Source organism: Excalfactoria chinensis (genome assembly GCF_039878825.1).
Source record: "Excalfactoria chinensis isolate bCotChi1 chromosome Z unlocalized genomic scaffold, bCotChi1.hap2 SUPER_Z_unloc_8, whole genome shotgun sequence".
Classification (NCBI taxonomy): domain Eukaryota; kingdom Metazoa; phylum Chordata; class Aves; order Galliformes; family Phasianidae; genus Excalfactoria; species Excalfactoria chinensis.
This window is the reverse complement of record NW_027315579.1, coordinates 62,993-83,981: the sequence shown is the minus strand read 5'-3', so window position 1 is coordinate 83,981 and position 20,989 is coordinate 62,993. Positions and strand designations below refer to the sequence as shown.

The following is a 20,989-nucleotide window of genomic DNA, read 5'->3' as shown; positions in this document are numbered from 1 at the left end:
GAGAGAAGGTTCCATGTAAACAATAAGTGTTTGAGTGCTGAGGAGATAAAAGCATGTGCTCTTGAAATGAAGAAGGCTCAAACAGCAGACTTGAGGGTGCTTTTCCAGTTTTCTGGTTTGTGAAGACCCATTTATTTTCTTCTTGGAGTAGAAACACAGACTGAAGCCAGCAGAGTGCATGAGATCCAGCAAGAGGAAACACAGATGAAGGCAAATAAAGCTGAATTCCTCAGGTGATCAATTCTGCCTGCCAGAAACCACAGTCACCAGCCTGGACTGTGGCCCGGTGCCTTTGCAGTGCAGCCCAGCCCAAACACAGCCCGAGTGCCCCGACAGCAGCACCTCCAAGCAGGACCAAGTCAGTGTCACTGAGGAGAAGCCGAGCGTCTTGGAGGGGGACTTGGAGTCAGGCCTGCAGTCCCAGGCACCAGGCAGCAACACGAGCTCTGAGCCGCTCTCTCCTCAACAACAGAGAATGAGTCCCATCTTTCCCCGTACCTCTCCCGTCCTCCTTTCTCCAATTGAATAAAGGCACTCTGGTGCTCAATCAACGCCTTGACTGTGTTCCGAGTCTTCATTCACAGGGACCGGGAGGAATGCAAGAAACAGTCTGATGGCACTGCTGAGCCAGGAACAAGCTGCCCAGCATGGCAGAGCGTGGTGCAGAGCTGTGCTGGGACCTCCTCCCCTTCCTCTGCTGCAGCTTGGTGTGCAACCTCACCCACTTCTCTGACAGACCTGCTGATCCCACGCGTGCCATCGGGATGCTCTGGCACGGGATGTGCCTCCAACCCAAAGCTCCTTCCCACCTCCCAAGGGAAAGCAAAGCAACCCGAGCATCGCCAACAAACCTGCCCAGCAGACAGCAGGGAATGCAAACAGCTTCTGGCTGCTCCCCTGCACTCCCGTCCTAAGTAAGAGACCTCACGAGGACTGGCTGGGAAATCAGTGCATGACACACGTGAGTGTGCACAGGATTGTGCAAAGCAGTGGGGTTCCATGTTTTGTGTGTGTATTTGTGCACGGATGGTGTTGCACACATTTGTGTTCATGAGTGTACAAACCAGTGGGGTTGCTCAGGTCTGTGCATGTCAGTGTGTATGTGTGCAAGGATGAGCATGCACATATATGTGCGTGCACAGGAGTGTGCAAAGAGTTGGAGCTGCGCAAGGACATTGTGGTACCAGTGTGTGCGTGCACTTTGGGAGTGAAAGGAAGGGGTTACGCGTGTGTCTGTGTGTGCGCACAGGGCTGCACTAGGGGATGTGGTTGCGTGAGTGTGTGTGAGCACATGGATAGTGCATGGACACGGTGGCACCAATGTGTGCTTGCACAGGGGTGTGCTGAGGAGTTGGGTTGCACAGAGGTGCACACACAGGGATGTTTACTGGTAGGTGTAGGCACATACGTGTTCCCAGGGATGGTTTGCACACGTCTGTGAATGCAAAGGAGAGCACAAGATGCGGTGCGTGAATGTGGGTGTGCAAAGCAGGCAGAGTGGCGCAGGTGTGTGCGTGTGCACGTGGATGGGCGGATGGCTGGGGTGCAGGTTGACCTCTGCTGAGGTGAGTGGGGGCTCACGGTCTTGCTCAGAGCCATCTCTTCTCCAGGCTGAGCATTCCCAGCTCCTGCAGCCTCTCCTCATATGGCCCCTTTGTGCTCCAGAGCCCTCACCAGCTTTGTGTGCTGGTGTGTTGAGGAGTTGGGTTGCACATAGGTGCACACACAGGGATGTTTGTGGTAGGTGTGGGCAGCTCTGAGCAAGGTTTTCTGAGCAAGTTCCCATCTCTTTTCCATTCCTTTGCCCCTCAGAACAGTTTTCCAGTGGCTCTTGTCCAGTAATTCTTTGTACAGCCTGCAGCTGACTCTCCTGAAGCTCAGGGTCCTGACTTTGCTTTTTGCCAGGCCCGCATTCCTTGAGATGAGGAACTCCAGGAGGGCATGGTCACTACAGCCCTGACCACCTCCAGTCTTAAGCCCTGCTGTGCACCGTGTCCAGTAATGCTTCCCTTCTGCTTGGTGTGCTCAATGCTTGGGCCACACAGTTCTTCTCAGTGCACTCCTTCAGTCTCTCAGACAGCTTGCAGCCAGCCATGCTGATTTCCCAGCCTGTCTGGAATTCCCCATCAAGTTGAGTCAGTGAGCGCGGTGCTGCTGGTAGCTGCAGTAAGCAGGGCCCGTCAACAGGCTCCCTTCACCGGGCGGCCTGGAGCAGACCCTCAGCTGCAGAAGCCCATGATTGGTTCAGTCCCTAATTTGACCCGCAAGTTCTCCATGTGTTCATGGCTGTTCTTAGTCCTTTGCAGTCAGCTTCTTCATGTAGAGGGCCAATCCCTCGCCCTCCTGAATTCCATAGTAGCAATCACGTCTGCTTTGTGTCAGGCTTTTGTTTTCTTTTTATTATTTTTATTATTAATATTCTTTTCCCATTTACTAGGTAGGAAAGCTAATTTCTGAACCAGGAGAAGAAGAAGCGCAACATGCAACAATCTTCCTTGCACTGCGCAGTTTGCATGAGTAGCCAAGTGCTCCTCAGGTCATGTGTGCTGCAGAGCTGACCTTGGTGGCAGGGGCCGTGTCTTCACTTTCTCCCTGCCCCGTGGGAACATAAGAAGACTATTCAGAGCAGGAGCTGCAGAGCGAGATGAACGGCATGAGAAGGTAAGGCTGGGAACCAAGGACACCTCCAGAACAAGAGAAAAACTGAGTCAAGTAAGCTGCGTGATGGCCACGTGATACTGACCATGACTGGAGGGAGAGTGCATGGCTAGGAATGACTGATGGCTGTGGTTGGATGAATGCCTACGTGCGCAGTGAAGGAGAGTTTGTTGGATGTTCTGCGGACATGTGATGGCTGTGGGAAAGTTAAGAGAGAAAACGTGTCAATGCATAGAAGGGATGTTAGAACCCAGAATAAATCATTTGGGTCATCCACATCTGAGTCCATTCCAGATTGCCGCACTGTCAGAACTTGAGGCCTGGGATTTTCCTTTAGGAGTGCCAACTACCTCTTTTAAATAATAAAAGATATTACTAAACATAACTTCCCTCCTTGTATGGGAATAACACAGGGATGTTTGATATTTCTGTCTTTGCATTCCTTTAGCACCCAGGGCATTGGTGCAGCTGCAAGAATCTGCTGTGTTGTCCTCCTTTTTTGCATAAAAGAATGGTAAAATAGCAATCTCTGGGTGAAAAATTGTTAAAGCATTTTACCTTCTTTGCCCCTAGGAAGCAATGGCTTGGAAATGGCAGTGTCACCCAGGAACCCGCACAGCAACCCAATATCTCATTTTTTGGGTCTGTGAAAAACCACCACGATGACAAAAACATGTCTGCATTGTTTCCGTGCTGTCAGCGCAGCCCTGAGGAGTGGTGTGGGCATGGCATGGAAGAGAGAAGGCATTTCCCTTCTGATAGGAGAGTGCCTGTTCACATGTTGGTATGTAACCACTCCATGCCCTGCCCCACGTGCTTCTGGATGGGCAGCTCAGCTCTTGTGTCACTCACCCACCTGTGGCAGAGATCAGACTTTCTGCAGGTGTGGGAAATCATCCCACTGCTTTGTGTCTTACAAGGAGTTGAGAAGCTTTTCTTGCTCAAGTCCTACTTCCAAGCTTAACCACCTACAGTGAAGTAGATGTCACTTATCTTGTGTCCTTCAACTCTGTGTCCATCTGTTCCCAAAAGCAAAAGAATTTGGAGGTAACCAGCTACAGTTCAGTGAGTGATTTCAGTGCTAATTCTGATCATTCTTGGAACCAGCTGATTTTAAGTCATTGCCCTAGTCAAGGGTCTAAATTGCATGTCAGAAGAAAGCTGGGAAAGTGGTTATTGCTCATTATTTTTCATTTGCTGCTTCTTTCTTTAGGGTTCCTTTTCCAAAGGAGATTTTGGTGATGGAAGCAGTTGAAGAAGGAACAAAACCAGCTCTTGCCAGGAGTGCTTGAAGTCCCTGTGGAGAGAAGCAAAGAACCTGGGCTTCCTCTGGGATGCTCCCCACCATGTCTCAGGAGGGAGACAGTCGCTGTCGCTGTTCCAATTTCTGCTCTGTGTGTGGGAAGGTACGTCTGGGTTTCTTCTGCTTGTTTTTTCTTCCTTCTTCTCGCTTGTAAGGAGAAGGGGCGGAGCAGGGGGAGACCCACTGGTCATTTGTTACCTCAAGAACAGGATGGATTCTGCATTCACCGTGAAAAACCTGGGCTAGTAGCATGGGCGTGTTTCAGGCTGGACTCTTCTTTTCCTGCTTGGGTTCCTTTTGGCTACAGGGAGACAGCTGTCTAAAGGTGTGTTTTCAAAGCCACTCTACAAAACCATGTTTCCCTGTTGCAGGTGGTTCAGTGTGCTCTTGCAGCATAGATGCGTTTGCTGTAGAATCTTAGTGGTTTCTGTTCCTAGGGGAGAACTGGAAGGAGGTAGTGAGAAGAGCATTCAATGCCTTGGGCGTATCTTTTAGTGGAATATGTTGGCATTTGGTGCCAAAAGTCTGTTCTCCCCAGGTGTAAAAGGACAGTGAGGCTCAGACTCCTTAACCTGCTGGAGCAGGGTGGTAGCAGAGTGTGCAGTACCCTCCTGCAGGCAGTACCATGTACCCCATCTCCTTACATTCCCTGTGCGTGCAGATGCAGCTGCTCACCACAGTAGACAGGATACTGAGTGGGCATACAGATTGCCCAACCTGGTGGCCACGAGTACACGAGCCCCTTTTGCTTTTCCAGTGGCTGTTATTTCGTGTTTCCCCTCACCTCTTCTGTGCTTTTACAAAAGTATGTAATTGCCATCATCAGGCTCACTTGCAAATGCCTCTTCCATGTCCACACAGAGATCAACAGGTTAAGCTCAAAGCCATTCAAAGCCATTAGCAGTTCTACACAATCACTGCCTCCCTCTGTCATGGGTGTCAGGCACAATAAAAGTAGACAAAAAAACCTCCACCAACAGTATGTTACTTTTTTAAATAGACAGTGAGGGATGGAGAAACCGCATTTTATGTGGCTGCCAGATCCCTTCCAACACAACCATGTGGTGATTCCATGAAAGCTATGTTGCCTTCAACAGCAACAGGAGTGACAACTAGGAAATGCAAACTGGGAGACTGTTATACCTGGCATCACTCAAGAAACACAACAAGATAATATTGGCAATCAAATAAACAGACAGAACACTTGGGAGAAATGAACTGGCACAACAAAGACACTTTTGTTCCTCTATCTGTGATCTGCCCTCTTCCATCCTCATTCACTGCAATTCCAGCAGCCAGTCCCTGCAAAATGGGGTTCCTTCCAGGTAGAAGAAAAGAAAGCTGCCACCAGAAGTGATGCCTACCTTTGCACAGTTCATACTGGTGTAGATCAGAACGAGTTGTTTGCCCCCAAAAAAGTAAACAAGGCAAACAGAAATCAACTGTTAAAAGTAAATATAAGAGAGAGAGTTCTGAGATTTGGTTCTGCCTGAGCTGCACAGAAGGGGGCTGATGGATCCTCAGGATTCCATTCAGAAGGTCCTATCATGACAGAAGAACCACAGTTACTTTCAGGAACAGAAACAGTTCTGATCTTCCTGGCAAAGCTTCCAAGATCTCAACAGATATGACCTGAAGAGAGAAGCGAACAGGATGAAGAGACATTGCACTGGGGTTATTTTATTTTTTAAGTTAAGCCTCGCTAATGTGGAGGTGACACAGTAAAAGGCATGCCTGTATGTCCATGCTTTGCTGCTGGCCCGCCAGAAGGAGTTCTACCTCTGCAGATCCTCTCTGCCTTCTGGAGGGATGTTGCAGGGCTCTAAGTCACTCATTTTGTGCTCCCTTTTTCTCACTGGCAGCTAATGGAATGCACATCAAGAGCAGTGAAGCGCTCAGCATCCTTGCTGGTGTCCCTCAGAACCACTGCAGCAGTGGGGAAAGGGTCCAGCAGAGGCCTGACAGGAATGTGGCCAACGAGGTGAGATGGAGGGAGCTGAGCTTGACTAGTACAGCAAAGCCCTCAGCTGTCTGAAGGGCAGTCAGAGCCAAGCCCTTCTCAGCACTGTCAGGCTCAACAGAGCAAAGGGTCAGCAGCATGAGCTGCAGTGCTTCCCGGCCTGTGGGAGGTCCAGCTGAGAGATGAGGAGCATTCTTGCCTTGGGGCAAGCTCCTGGTGGAGTGCTGGGACAGCTCTCAGGGAACTGCATGGCCACCATCCTCAGGGTAACCTCCAAGATCTCTGCATTTGTGTCACAAAGGGGTAAAACCCGCCTGAAGTACGCAGTCAGCACAGCACCTACAATTCCTAACAACGTGATTTCGTTCTGGCACATTGTACATCTTTCTCCCCTCACAGACAGGAGGAAAGACAAAGGGTTGATACATTTTCTAAATACGTAAGAAAGGTAAACAGTTTAATGAAATAACAGCTGTTCCCGTCAGCACAGAGACTTCAACAGGGCTGTGCCATGATGCTGGAAAGCCAAATCCAACAGGCAAATGCATCCCCATGATGCTGTGTGTGCAGAACAACTGTTGAGAACGGAACTGTTCCACCCCTGCTCACACCTCCCAGATTCTCAGTTCATCTTTTGGCGATTCCTCTGGCTCCCTGATGCTTTCTGCACAGGCAAGGGGAGAGAAAGGGTGCCAAGCTTGTGATTTTGATCCTTCTCAAGTCCTGGCATCCCCTTTGCCTTGGAGACCTTCAACCGCATGGCCCTTGCAATGTCCATCAACCTGGAAAACAACAGAGAAACGTTGTGTTAGTGGGGTAGAGTGGTCTTCTGGGAAAGACACTGCAGAAATGAGCAATAGCTTGTTCACCTCAGGAGGGAAGCTAGGAGGTAGAAGCAAGCAGGATGTCTGCTCTGCATCCCAACACAACCACCAGAACGCAAACTGGAAGTATTTAAATACTACAAGGCAGGGAGCCTTGCTGGAAAGGCTAGAACACTACCAAACTGGGCACGAGCACCCCAGAGAGTATTAAAAACCCACGGTGCCTTACTCAGTGTACAGCAATCTTGGAGAAAAAAAAAGCAAGCAGCCCGTATTTCCAACAGAATCCTATACCATGAGTGACAGGATGGAAAGAACCTAATACAGAGAGCAGCTCCTCTTAACTGCTGAAATACAGCAGTCCTAGATGTAAACACATTTTGGATGAGACTGGTACTGAGCAGGGCTTGATCAAGATGTCACCAGCCAGAACACACCTGGAGACTTGTCAAACACAGAATGAAGCATGTTTGAGCAAACGCAGCAAGGAAATGAAAGTCCTGCCTCATCTGGGGCCATGAGAACACACCTCAGAATCCTCTCAGCTGACATTACGTCTTTAAAAGAAAAACAGATTCAGATGGCAAGAGATATCTGGTGCTATTCAAACAAACCTCCCACCATAAGCAATGATCATTCCATGGCTAAATCAAGAGCCTCACAGCCATATGCCTCATCTTTGTTTTTCCTACATGTTGCTGCTTCCCCCACTTTTTTCTTATCACCACGCTACAGTCTATGCTCCCAGCTCCAGTAGAGCACTTAAAAGCAAAAACCTTGGTGTTTGTTGCAGAAAAAGAGCATGTCTTTTATTGAAAAGCTTACTTCCAAAGCAATAGAATTTTAAAAAGGTGGGAAACCAACATTAGATTATACTGTTAACGCCACTATTAGTCAACAAAGAGCAGAACTGGAGGCAAAGCCCAGAAATCTTTACATCAAATCTGACTACAGAGCTCACAAAACCAAGGGCTGGTAACAGCCCCGATAACTTCCAGTTATCCCAGAATCTTGATATTAAATCCTTCTAGGAGAAGCCCCAACATATTCTAGAATGCTTTTCAGTGGTACTGAAGGAGTTCTGTCCTTTTGCAGTTCCTTCCCAGCTGCATCACCTCTAAACAACCCTGATGGGAAAGATCCACGTAGTGGAGTCAGGCAGCAAATGTCTTTAGAGTCACCACATCTTGCAGAACAGAAAAGGCTGGGACAGCAATCACACACAGCTGAGCAGCTATTAACAGGGCAACCTGACCCACTCCCAGGTAGCAATAACAAGCTGCCTGATCAGCTAATGTCTGCTGGGAGTCCTCGCTGTCAGAGGAGCTGTCAGGCTCTGCCAGACACCTGCAGGTTTAAGCACATCCGCGCAGCTAGCAGTACAGAGACATCACTTGGCAGAAGAACAGTAGTTTCTTCACAGAAAATTTAAGCCTAGGAAGAAATTTCTTCAAAATCTATCATGACAAGCATTGTTTGCCTGGATGCTTATACTGCACACTGTTCTCCACCATTCATCTTCACTGAGTTGGCTCCTCCTCCCAGTGCCAGAGGGCTATGCTGACATCCAAACAGACTCTGACAAACTGAGGAGGTAAGGCGAGCAGAATCTTATAAAGTTAAATTGTAAAGTCTTGCATCTGGGGAGGAACAGCAACTACATGCTCACAATCTGCCTGTGAGAAAGAAAATCTGTTTCTAGTTTTCCAGTTACAGTCAGATACAAATCTGTACTTGCATCCAGACTGGTACCGAGCTGACACCAGATCTCTGCTGAAAGAAGGGATTCAGTGAGGAGCAACATGACTTAGCAGGCAAGACACAGCACTGGGTAGCACCTGGATAGGTTTTCTGCCATTTTGATGCTGCCTGCCTCAAGTTTTTCCACTTTCAGATAGACAAAAAGCCTCACAGTGCACCTGAGCAGGTTTGTGAAAAGCACTCTTTCAAAGCTTTGACACATAGAACTACCCCATTAGACGTAGCAGGGCTTGAATATAAAACTTCAACACACTCAGAGTCTAACTGCAACATAGGGAACTCACAGCGGGTATCGCTGTACTGTTTGGGCACAGAAGAGGCTCCAGAGCCCTCTTCCCCAGGGACTGCTTGCACGAGGACCACAGGCATCTTAACAGGCATAAGCAAACATGACTCACCTACTTTCGTGGAGCTTCAAGTCATTCTGCAGGACAGTGAGGTCAGCTTGGAAGTTTTTAATGTGCAGAGCCAGTGCAATGACATATGCTGCAATTTTAGTCTTCAGCGACGCAGATTAAATTCTGAACACTGAACAGCAAGTGTGAGAACAGATGAAAAGCAGAGAGTTAGCAAACCCAAAACACAACCACCCACCAGGTGCAGACAGAACTGGAGCCCCAGTTAGCTATGGCAAGCATTTCCGAGACATGAAAAAAGAGCTTTAGGAAACACAGGTCCCTGATCACAGGGGCCTCAAGGTCTTCCTCAACAACTGCCCATGTTTCTGTTCAAAAGTGCAGGTCTCTGGAGATGTTTACAGGTTTACAGACTTGACTGAATCACTGTCTACAAACACTTCTGTCTCTGTGGCACACTGGCAAGATGACAGCGAGGTGAAGCTGATCTAAAGGTACCCACTGCAGCCATACACAACACACAGAGCAGGTCTGAAAGCATTTATTTTTACTGTTCACCCCTGGTCTGAGTCTTTATAAACAAATGCACCCTCGATGGCCCACACGGGTTCAACCTCTCTGTTAACCTCCAGCTCACAGCAAACAGCAGATAGATGATGGCTGAGCAATGGCAGTTATGCTACGCAGAGGCTGTTGGATTCTTGAGAAAAGGCACTGCAGCAACAATTACAAATCTTCTCACTCTTGCTGATCAAGTCAGCCTGGTGAGCCTGGCTAAATTCACAGGCACAGGCTTGTTTAAGCACACATGACTCTGCCTCTCCCAGTTACGTTTCAGACTTCCATTATTCATGGATGAACATCAGCCATAACAGAATATTTTACCTGGCCTGGCCTGCTACTCAAGAGAAGCTTCTGCTGTTCCCGTTTTGGTGCAGTGCTATTTGATAATGACTCTGTGACCCTTCAAGCTGTTTTCTCCATCCTCTGAACATCAATAACATCAAAGCAATCACAGTTCCTTACCCGCCATTGTTGTAGGTCAGTGAAGTTCTTCATAAGCTTCCTGCTAATGATGTGGGGGCATTCAGGACCCATTGGATCTAGAATGGAAAGGGGTTTCACAGTGAGCACCAAGACTGGTTATATAAAATAATGGATATAAAAAGTTTTCAGGTACAGAAACCAGGAACTGTCTGTAAGCAAAAAAGGAATCTCAAACTCAGATGTAAACTATTTTATCTCCTACAAATAGGATCTCACTGCAGGACCCTGATGTATGACAGTTAGAAAAGGACTGAAGAGAATGACACACGTATATCCCAGTAGGTGCAGATCTAAAACTCCACAATGGCATGGAAATACTGAACCTCATCACGAAACAAGCTGAACTGTAACTGCTGCATGTAGCCATTTATCAAACAGGTAACTCTGGGAAGCTTCATTGTTTGCTATTATGGTAACTACAAACCAAGTCCCAGCAGGCAGCTGAAAAGGGTAAGAGCTGAAAATTGTCTTACGCTTCTTCTTGATTATTTTCAGGAAGCTGAACTTAATAAGGATGTCCAGGAACCAGAGGCATCGAGCTTTGCGGTCCCTGCTCTTCTCATCAGCAGGCAGGAACTTCAGCTCTTCTAAGACAAAGGAGCAATGGCTGAAGAGGAAAGAGGGAGCATGAGGACCAGAGAATCAGGGACTAGCTTTCTTATTAGAACACATCCTTAAATCCACCGCACAGCTCTTTTAGGTTAGAATAGTTTCCTGAACACTAATACAAGAAAGCTCACAATGCTGCTCTGTGAGCACATTTTCTGTCCACCACAGTCAGCACATTTCTGCACGTGGCACTACAGAGGCCCCTGCACTGCAGAAACCACAAGTTCTCCATGGAGTGTGCCATGTGCACACATACACATGCACACACACTTCTGCTTAGGCACAGATGGGAGGCAGTGAAAGTGAGCTGTGGCTTGTGCTTTACCTGCTTACTTCAGCACCAGGACTTAACACAAGTCCACCTCCATTTGCAAAGCCACAGCAACTTCCAGTTATGACAGTACATGGTAGCGACAGTGCTCGGCCACAGGAATGTCATCCTTAGCACAGCTCTGCGGTCCCATATCGAGGTATTTTCCTTCATCCCGCACTTTGGATTTACTCCCTCTCTTCCCCTATAATCAGTTACCCAAGAGGACAGCTGCACTATTGTGCACAGCACCTTTTCTCCCATCAAGCTACACCTCCACACTTCCCAGAGGTATGCACTGGGTCATGATCTGATGCCTTCTCTTTAGACTGAAGACCATTACTACCCATACTGTAGAGCTGGTAAAGCTGGTTACAGCTGCCATCCTGCCTGTAAGAAGAACCACGATTTCATAATGCCAGCCTTAGCTATTAAAAGGCTGCCTGCGGAAGTATTACCTTTTCTCTTCTGTTTTCTTGGCAATTTCCTCTGGAGTGATGTTAATAAAGGCTGCTGCTGGACCCTGCAATGCTTCATACTCTGCTGGAGACAGAACTGGATGGACTTTAAAGAAAAGAACATGGTTCTTTCTGGTTCTGAATAGCTCACAGTGAGATATGGTCTGTCAGCTCCTGCTATGGGAGGTGTGAGATAGGGAAGTGGGGAAAGAATTATAAATTAGCAGAAAGTAACAACAGAACTTGTTGTAACCAAACCAAATGTCTCTGAGGTACAGTGGCTCAAACACAAATAATTTCTCATATACTCCTGACATCACTGCTATTCTTAGCTGAACAGCTCCCAACAGGCAGGCATAGTACCCCTGTCTTTGTAGGGAGGAAGAACACAGAACTGGGAACCCCAAAGCCTCAACATACCAACTTCCTGCTATCAGCTTTTGGTTTGTGAGGGGAGAAGGCTCAGCCCTGCTGTCACATGCCCAGCAGCACTTTCTCCACATGCCAGACTACCAACAGGAAAGTTTACAGGCACCAGAAACCACACGGTCACTGAAAAAGATACTGTCGTCAAACTTGTAAACATGTTCTGGTCTGTCAGCATCCTCATGACATGGTGGTAGGAAAATGGACGTGTTCTGTTCATCGTCTTGGGCCGCATCCTGGATCAAAGCTTTGGAGAGAAGAAGGAAAGAAGAGAGTATTTGGACCGTGCAGACAAAGCCACAAAGAGTGGACTTCTAGAACACCACCAAAAATGGGCAGAGATGGACGGTGATAACACAGTTTTTCCTAGCGAAATAATAAAGCAGTTCCTTTTCCAATAACAAGTTTGGCAAGGTCCTCAACACGTGCCCATCTCAGCAGTTAAACCAACCTCTTCCCTTCTTACACAAGGAAAACACCCTTCTTCTTCCCACCATGTTTGGCAAGGAAAGGACAGGAAAACGGTAATTTTGATTGCCTTCCTCAACATCTCAGACAACATTCTTACCTGTTACCCCCTTTGCATCTATAACATCTGCTGCTGCTTTTGTCACAGCTGGATTGAGAATATCATTGCCCACTGCATTCATTCGCCGAGAGTTCAGAGCTCGCTTCTGCTTGCTGGTACCAAATGCCTCAATGCACAAATCCACCTGTGTATAACACAGAAGCAACGACAACACACTGAACTCAAGACACTTTGCATGCAGGAAGAATACCCAGATAACCACCGCTTGTTCTACATGTGCGCTTTTAAAGTAATTCCAAACATAACGCTGGGTACAAACAAAGCATACGACAAAGAAATGCAAACGGGCATGTTTTACCTGGGACTGTAGACAAGTCTAAAGTACTTAGGAACATACTGCTAAGCTAGACACTAACAACATGCTGTCTCAAAAACCATCAGTGCATAGAAAGAATGCTGACCCTGCACAAGTTTGTCCTGCAACAAATCAAACATCTCAGTTTCAGACAAGTATTTACCACTGTCTGCTGGATAACTACAGCACATTATGATATCAGGTTTCAACCTTACCTTTCCCTGTAGGATGTATTCTGATAGTCCCTTGTGTCATCAGGAATTAAATTATCTACAAAAGAATAAAAATTAGTATGCTTGGCTTGCAGCAGGCAGGAAAGTGCATGTATTGGGTACCCCTTTAGCTCTAATAAATTACAGAAGGACTAGGCACACCACTTCAGGGTCTTCTCTACAGGATTTTGTTAATAAAATACACTGAATGTGAAAGATTATGTACCTAAAATAAAGAGGGACAATTTTTGCTACAAAATCTAAAAGCATAATGCACAGGTTGCAGCAATACTAAGCTCCTGTTGCCTAAAAAAGAAAACAGTTCCTTAAAGATCATATTCTTAGGATCATTTCCACTAGATTCAGTAATAAAAAGCAGTTCTGCTGGGGAAAAGCTGTTTTCTTTTTCAGTGAACGATTCAGTCTACTAACTTGATTATTTCCAAGCCTCCCTCAGCAGGAGAAGGGCTGCAATTATCCTAAGCAGTGACAACTCTATTTCTAACTCTGGTATTTCCACCCTCCCACACCCGAGCTCTCTGCTTAACTCTTCCCCTGACTATCAGCTGTGATTCTGCTTCATTCTCCCTTTTTTCATTCCATCCTGCTCCCCAGGCGTGGACAGAGTGATGTATCCTCCTTCCCTCATTCTAAGGCGGCACAGCAGAAATAAGAGTAGGAGGAAACAGGGCAATGCTGTCAGTAGCCAATTATTCGGTTTTGAATGCATACATATTTCCAAGACATTGTGACCTCGGCACCAGGGTTAAATACAGAACTGTCCTACCTGACAGTCAAGGTTGCATGTTGAATATTTCAGCATTATAGACTTCCATTTGCCCAGGATCCTTGTTTAAAACACCAAGAAAATACCTGGGGAGAACAAGTGCAAATGATAACCATTGACAGTCTCAGAGCTGAGAAAAATTAACTTGGAATCTATAGAACAGGTTAATTTCTAGCAAGTCATTTTTCATTTCACACTTCAGAGGAGCAAACCCAAATAGTCTGTGCTGCTCCTCACCACAGAATCATAGAACAGACTCACAGAATCCTTAGAGTTGGACCTTTAAACATCATCCAGTTTGTATTTGGAGAGAAAAATTTAACAATCTATATCACGACCCTTTCAAAAGAACCAGCACAAGGACATTAAATGGCTGGAAGCACCTCGTCTTAGCAGTTTCTGCAGTTCTGTTTACGTTGTGTCACCCCACTTCTACTTTAAGTAACCCCCGTGGTCAGAGTAGAGATAAACCACGAGCAAACACTGCAGGACAAATGTAGCGCGTCCACGGGGCACAGCACTCACTAACAGGAGCCTGACACACACACCAAATGTACTTCAGAGCTCTGTAGGTTAGCTGTGACAAAGTAAGATGATCTTACACTTGGTTTCCACTGATACAAGAGGTTCTTCTACCAGAGGATGGGAACGATCCCCCACGCAAAATAGTTCTTAGGAATTCATGGGAGCTGCCTCGAGGCTACAAAGGTCACCTTCTAAAACCAGCACGTGTGACAACTGGTGATTTCACCAAGGCTTCCCATTACAGCACGAGGCACAGACAAGTTCTTAATTCATACAGCACCTCCGGACTGTGGCCCAGAAGTTCAATGGTGACCAACGACCCCCTGGTTTCCTGGTACTGATCTTGGCAGCTCAGAAGGAATAATGCTGTTGTGCCCAGGTTTCAGCTCCGTGCAGACACCTTCTCACTCTTCTCCTCCAGCAGATCTAAACTCCGCTTATGTGTAAGATCACAGCTCCCGAGGAAGCAGCGTGCAAAATGGTGCGGCTGCCAGATGACATCAGCTGCCCAGCTCCTCCCCATTCGCACCACGGCCTCAATGAGAACTCACCAGTCACCTTGACAGAAGGCTACAAGGCCATTTCATTTGCGCAGCTCCTCTGCTTTCACCTTCTTGTTTCTCGCACAGTGTGGCCAGCTCCCCATACCTGCACAGGGAGCTGCATGTCATGGCTCCGCTGCTGAAGTTATTCCCCACGTATGAAAGCCTTTCAGCTTCTGACACCTGACAGACAAAGAACCATGACTTGAAGAGCGCATGGTTTGAAAGCGCACGTTTTGCTGCACGTCCTTCAGTGACACGAAGCTCAGCGCTGCCACAAGCCGCCCATTGGCTAGCGCCACGCCGCGATGCCGCCGCTTCCGGCGGGCGCTCCGAGAGTGCGTCACTTCCGCTCGTCGCCACTAGGGCGTCACTTCCGGGCGACGCGGCGAGAGGCTGCGAGCGTCGCTGCGCGGCGGGTTCGGTGCGCGCTGGGCCCGCGGTCGGAACTCGGCCCGGTCGGAGCTCGGCCCGGTCGGAACTCGGCCCGGTCGGAACTCGGCCCGGTCGGAACTCGGCCCGGTCGCAGCTCGGCCCGGTCGGAACTCGGCCCGGTCGGAGCTCGGCCCGGTCGGAGCTCGGCCCGGTCGGAACTCGGCCCGGTCGCAGCTCGGCCCGGTCGGACCTCGGCCCGGTCGGACCTCGGCCCGGTGGGCCTCCCGTGGGCTGCTGCCGTCTGTCCCGGCCCCGCCGCCCGCCTCGCTGTCCCGGCGCTGAAGGAGGAGCCTGGAGCGGGGCTCGTCGGGTCTGTAACGGCGGCGGTGCGTAAGACCGGCCCCCTGGGGGAGGGGCGCAGCGCGGGCTGGGCCGTGAGGGTCTCCCGGCGGGCTGCCTGGGCGGTAAGGGAGCCGCCCGCACACAGCAGCCCTTCCTGCCCATAGAGGCGGTCCAGGCACGGCCCGGATACCCGAGTCACCCCGAGGGGCACGCAGCAGAGCGGGCCCTCCTGCCTCACCTTTGTGCCGGTACCGCGTTGCTCGTCGTAGCCGAGCTGTGCAGGACGGGACTTGGGTGGGGGGGTGCTGACTCGGGTGCTGACTCTGACTCAGCCCCGCCTGCTGTGCCTTGCTAAGGGCGTGAGGCATCTGTTAGGCCCAGCCTGCAGCTGGTGGCTTGTCTCGTAAGCCTGTCTGTTACAGGAGAGAGCTCAGTCGGCACTGATGTCTGTGTCAAGCCCAGAACGCAGCTCTGTCTTGGAGCTGACCAGACGTGCTTCATTTCTTCCTCCGCCCTTTAAGAATCGCTCAGGGGTTTCATTCAGCACCCACGCTTGAAAATCGTGGCAATTGTCGTTTAATGAAATGTTTCCGTTTCGCATCGTTGTGCGTGCTGCATAGGTTGCTCTGAAAGTAATGCCTCCTGTTTATTCCTGTGCAAACTACAACTGATGGATCACTTGGTAGAGCGAATGCTCCATTGCCAAGCGCCGTTTTTCAGCATGGTAACCACCATTAGCAATGCATTCTCATTGGTGACGAGCGAGGGCCTGCGTACCACCCTCATATAAATCTGCACCAGCAGAGGTGACATCTGTCACCACTGCAGAAACACGGCATCCACCACCTCACCGTGCTCACATCTACTCTTTGTGCTCCACAAGAGTTGATCAATGTCGTTGGGTGCTGGTTTTTCTGCATGCAGGAATTCAGCAACTCGTTTCTGCTTCGTACGCGCTTCCACGTCAGATGCCATCTTGTCATACTGGCCCTCTGCTGCCGTCTGTCATATGGCCCCAGCAGAACGTTGGTGTGAAGATTCAACCTCTGCTGCCATCCCGCCAACATCCACCTCTGACGTTGTGGGCCGACATAACAAAATAGAAGGCATTACTTTTGGAGCAGCAGTCATCAAACACGCAGAGCCTTGTAAGTCATTTGTGTAGACTGACTTCCTTCTGCGTGTGGAATGACGGGGTTAGAGTTTTTCCAGTGAGTTTTGGGTAACCGTAAGCAGATCGTTCAGCCATTCTCATATAAAGCAGCACAGTGGTGGGTTGAATCAGCCGTGTGGATGTAGTTACTTCCTTAGGTTGAAGAGAAGGTACTAGTGCAGTCTTTGTGGAGGTGACAAGTAGTCCCTGTTGTTCTGTTACAGCCACTTCTGTGGCAAAAACAATTTTCTTCAGCAATAGTTTCTACGAAGAGGTTTGTCCTGGTTTTGTGCTGTTGCTGTCAATATTCTACATCATGACATCATGTGCAGTATGAATCATTAACTGAGGGTACAAAGAGTGGCAAACTGTTTTGGTGGTATAAGAAAGTGTAGTTGTTAATGGCACACAGAAGTGTAACAGAGGGTATGTGCAAGTGTAACAGAGGGTATGTGCAAGTGTAACAGAGGGTATGTGCAAGTGTAACAGAGGGTATGTGCAAGTGTAACAGAGGGTATGTGCAAGTGTAACAGAGGGTATGTGCAAGTGTAACAGAGGGTATGCGGAAGTGTGGAAGGTTCATGCTCCAGTTCTGTGGAATGGCAGCATCCCGAGTACTCAGCTCTTGGAGGAGAACTACATATCCCAGGGGACGACGCGGCCAGAGACGCATCATGCCAAGGGCACTGGATAAGTGAGCAGCTTGAGATCTGCACATTTACGTGATACTCACGGTCTTAGACAATACTTGCTTAGTGAGGTCACATTGAATGAAAGCAAAATGTCAGATGAATGAAAATATACACAGGAGAAGAAGCCTCTGAGGCTTCTGGAGTGTTATTCCCAGAAGACATCAACTCTGTTAAAGCCAATGTTTCTCTCTATTCTTTGTGTTATTCCAGGGAGGCCTTGATTACCGCCTGAGCACATGCTGTGGAAGCCCAGCTTCTTCAGCACCAGAGCTAATCCAGGGCAAAGTGGATACTGGCTCAGAGGTATGTAGACCGGTGTTTGTTTTACCCTCTTTCCCTCCCCTCTGCACGGAGCATTTAAACGCAGTGGAGCTCAGGTAGGCTCTCTTGGTTTCCCTTCTGGATTCTGCTAGGCTGCATTGCTTGGTAGCTCTCAGAAGCTGTCAGTGGCCGCAGACTAGAGAAGTGCAATTGGTCTCAGTTCACACAGCTGGCTGGTTTGTCTCTGGCTGATCCTGAACTGTCTCAAGCGACTGCTTTGGGGCTCTACAAAACAGCAGCTTCAGAGATTGGCACTGTGAGGTGTGTGAACCTTGTTGTGCCTATACATCAGTAGAACAGCAGCAAAGCCTTACAGGTGACTGTGCTGACAGCTCTCGTAGCCAGTAACACACAACTGTGCTAAATCCCTTGTGATGGCTTTGATTTCATTTGTGCCAGTGAAATCCTGGTCAAAGGAACTGCAGCAGTGTGATGAGCTAAGATGAAGATACTGGTTTTAGTAGCGCTCTAAGTTGAGTGGAAGAACAATTGAATGAGGGTTACGTGCTTTCTCTGGGACTGTAAGGTTTTTTTTGCTGAGGGAAAGAGCCAGCTTTTCATGGGCTGTGTGTGGGCTTTGGCAAGGACAGACAATGCAATCTGTCAGTAAGCCATTTTGGGTGCTTCAGGTTTGTAAGCTTGTCTTTTTGTTTTTCAGGCGGATATTTGGAGCATGGGTGTACTGCTGTATGCTCTGCTGTGTGGGTTTTTCCTTTGGACGATGACAATACGATGGCACTCTACAGGAGGATAACATTGGGTATCAGTTGTGCTAGAATACACTGAGAAGGGAAATAGCTGAGCTTGACAAGAGGCCTTGCTGTTCAGATGGCAGAACATGCTGAGCTGTGGGTAGAAAGGCCTGTCTGTACACTGAAACTTGGTCCATTTGTGAGCAGGACTTTGTCCATTTCTGCAGGGCAGCAGAAAACTCTTTGTGTTCATCATGATGCCAAGAAGCCGAACGCGGCACATGGCAGATGATCCAACTGCTTCAGGTGTTCGTTTCCTTAGAGTTGTGAATAGTTTTGGACTGAGAGTTTGCAAGCAGAATGGAGCTCTTAGAGCTGTCAGAGATCATTTCTGCACTGTTCAGTTCTACCTGCCTCACATACACAGGATCTCAGAGCTGCATTGCTTGAATTGGTGGAACTTGTGTAAGTGAACTGGGATGAGCAAGTTTTAGAACTTAATCAGACTGCAGTAAAAAAGTGGATAATCTTACGGGTATTAAGATACAGGCTTGCTATTTCTGCACTGAATTTGCTTTTATCTTACGTGGCTGTGATCTGAAGGTTGCTTGAAACGCAGGCACCTGGGCACTGTTGTGTCACTGAATTTCACACATTATAGACCCTGAAATGTCCTGGAATCTAAAACTCTGACTTGTTTTAAGCCCGCTGCTTGAATCTAATCAGGGTCATCGTGTCTGTGCGCAGTGTTTCTGTGATGCTCCACATCATTTCATGTTGGGAATGCTGAAGGACTATGTGCCACAACTGTGGTCAGAACAAAGTATGTCTGGTGTGATCTCATGCATTTTGCAGCTCCTGTGAGCAGTTTGCCTTCCAGCATTGCCCTCAGCCAAGCACATCTTCATTTCACCATTGAATTTATTCAAGTGATTCTTAAGGCTGATTTTGCATATGTCTGTTCCTACGTTTGGAAAGTAAAGAGATGTCAGCACCATCCAAATAGTTGTTCAAGGTTCATTCTAAATCCTCTTTTATTTTAGTTATTTCATTTTCATTAAACTGTTTTATTGCAGAGAGGAAGATACGCTGCTCCCAAATGGCTTTCACCTCGCAGTACCCTGCGAGTTCACCAACTGCTACAGGAAAAAGAGCCGCTTCTGTTCAGATGGATCTACAAGATGCTGTTGCAGGAGCTCAAAACACTGGTGGAGTACCTGGAAATTATTCAGTGTTTGAACAAGTTAAATTGTTCCATGCCATGAAGAAAAGGTGAGCGTTGCCTTGTGCTGAAATTCTCAAATAAAAACATGGTACTAGTTACAGGTAATAGAAATAATTACTATTTTAGTAATTAAACAGTCTTCAAGCAGCTTGCTTGTTCTTAATTGTGCTGTAGAACTAAAACCGGTCTGTAAACAACAGATGTCTCATAAAGAAAGCTGAACACACTCAGTGTGCATTTGAGCTCTATCTGGGCAGTCTCATAAATACAAAGTGCTCGTGGAACGTTTGCTGTAACCACAGGTTCTGTAACTGCTCTTCCCAGCTCAGGTGTTTGACCTTCCTTTAGGTGAAGTGATGAAATACTGCTGGTTTCTGTTTGTGCTTCTGGGCACCTCGAAGCTCTTAGGAATAGAAGAATTGTCTCCAGTTCTTTTCAGTGCTGTAAGTAACAGCTCGAGTGTTTCTGCCCACTAGGTAGACCCAAAGAAGCGGACTGCAGTTAAACAACTGTTAAGTCACCCTTGTCTCGTGCAAGGTCCTTCTGATGCTGTTCACTGGTTCAGTAAGTGCACGTGTGGGGAGATGGTTGCTGCAGATACTGGGAAGTTGCCGTGTATTTGCAGGCAATGGCTGCCGTTGGTCACTGGGTGGCGCTGTTTCTCTGCAGAACAGCTGTGCTGTGCATGCCGTGTAACTAGTGATGAAGAGGAGACAGAAGCGTCACTTCTGCTCTAGTCAAAAGTCTCATCTGCTGACAGGTTTTGTACTTGAATTCAGAGCTCAGAACCTGTTGCCACAGAGGGACTAGTTGCTGAAGTTGGATGGCTCTTTCTGTTTGCTCCTTGTAATAGGTAGCCATAACACTAACTGCTTAGAAAAGCATCTGAAATCATGGCTAATTACTGACTGCTGCATAGCAGAGCACTATCACGGTGAGACTGGGCTGTGAGATGACTTGAAAGCTGCTTCCTCAGTATAGGTCTTATTCTTGCAGCTGGGACGCCTCGATGAAGACTGTGCAACAGAGCTTTCTGTGCTTCACAACAGGAGAAGAGTCTCTCAGCATTAACATCAGAGGTAATAAACGTTCACATTTATTCTTTTTTCTCCTTTAATTGTGTCTTCTCAGCCTTTCTATGTTATTTCTATGTTCTGTTCTACCATGCTAAAATCCTTATTGGTCTCTGGAAGTCCAGGCAGACTCAAAACAGAAACTTATGGACGAACAACAGATGTCACATGCTGGCTTAACTCACATTAGTGAAATGTTTCACTAAGAGGTGGAAAATATCAACACGTGGCTCAGAGAACCAAGCAAGTTTGGGGAATTACAGTTCACAAATACTTAAAGAAATAAATTCATTCCTGTAACTTCTGGAAATAAATGAGGAAAGCTGAACTGAGCGCTTCTGGAGATGCTGTACTAATGTCAACAATGGCATTCCAAGCTTTCTGTATAACTTCAGTAAGAATAGATGTAAAATGTAAGTTTTATCTAGGAGAGATCATCTGTGGAGTCACTGTT

The 20,989-nt window shown here is 47.8% G+C and overlaps 1 protein-coding gene across 3 annotated transcripts; it reads right to left on the bottom strand.

The window, feature by feature from the left end:
* Nucleotides 1–4,931: 4,931 nt before the first annotated feature.
* On the bottom strand, nucleotides 4,932–15,002 carry LOC140264760 (DNA-directed RNA polymerase I subunit RPA49-like). Of its 3 annotated transcripts, none has more exons than XM_072360670.1 (10): nucleotides 14,672–15,002; nucleotides 13,596–13,681; nucleotides 12,812–12,866; nucleotides 12,281–12,425; nucleotides 11,852–11,959; nucleotides 11,287–11,383; nucleotides 10,383–10,516; nucleotides 9,889–9,965; nucleotides 8,905–9,034; nucleotides 4,932–6,703 (listed from the first exon to the last, which is right to left on the bottom strand). In XM_072360670.1, exons 4-9 carry the CDS (start codon nucleotides 12,360–12,362, stop codon nucleotides 9,008–9,010), a joined length of 525 nt encoding a protein of 174 aa, XP_072216771.1. In that variant the 5' UTR covers nucleotides 12,363–12,425; nucleotides 12,812–12,866; nucleotides 13,596–13,681; nucleotides 14,672–15,002; the 3' UTR covers nucleotides 4,932–6,703; nucleotides 8,905–9,007. The 3 variants fall into 3 exon arrangements, with proteins under 3 accessions (XP_072216771.1, XP_072216772.1, XP_072216770.1); XM_072360671.1 differs by having other exon boundaries at nucleotides 14,769–14,991; XM_072360669.1 differs by lacking the exons at nucleotides 4,932–6,703; nucleotides 8,905–9,034; nucleotides 9,889–9,965 and having other exon boundaries at nucleotides 10,136–10,516.
* Between the last annotated feature and the right edge of the window lie 5,987 nt (nucleotides 15,003–20,989).

Excerpts from the sequence above, each read along its gene's own strand:
- LOC140264760 (XM_072360669.1), bottom strand. The coding sequence starts at position 12,362 with ATGAATGCAGTGGGCAATGATATTCTCAATCCAGCTGTGACAAAAGCA. Across the intron at positions 11,960-12,280 it reads AGATGCAAAGGGGGTAACAG|CTTTGATCCAGGATGCGGCC; the intron begins GTAAGAATGTTG and ends TTCTCTCCAAAG. Across the intron at positions 10,517-11,286 it reads AAGAAAACAGAAGAGAAAAG|CCATTGCTCCTTTGTCTTAG; the intron begins GTAATACTTCCG and ends TTTCCTCTTCAG.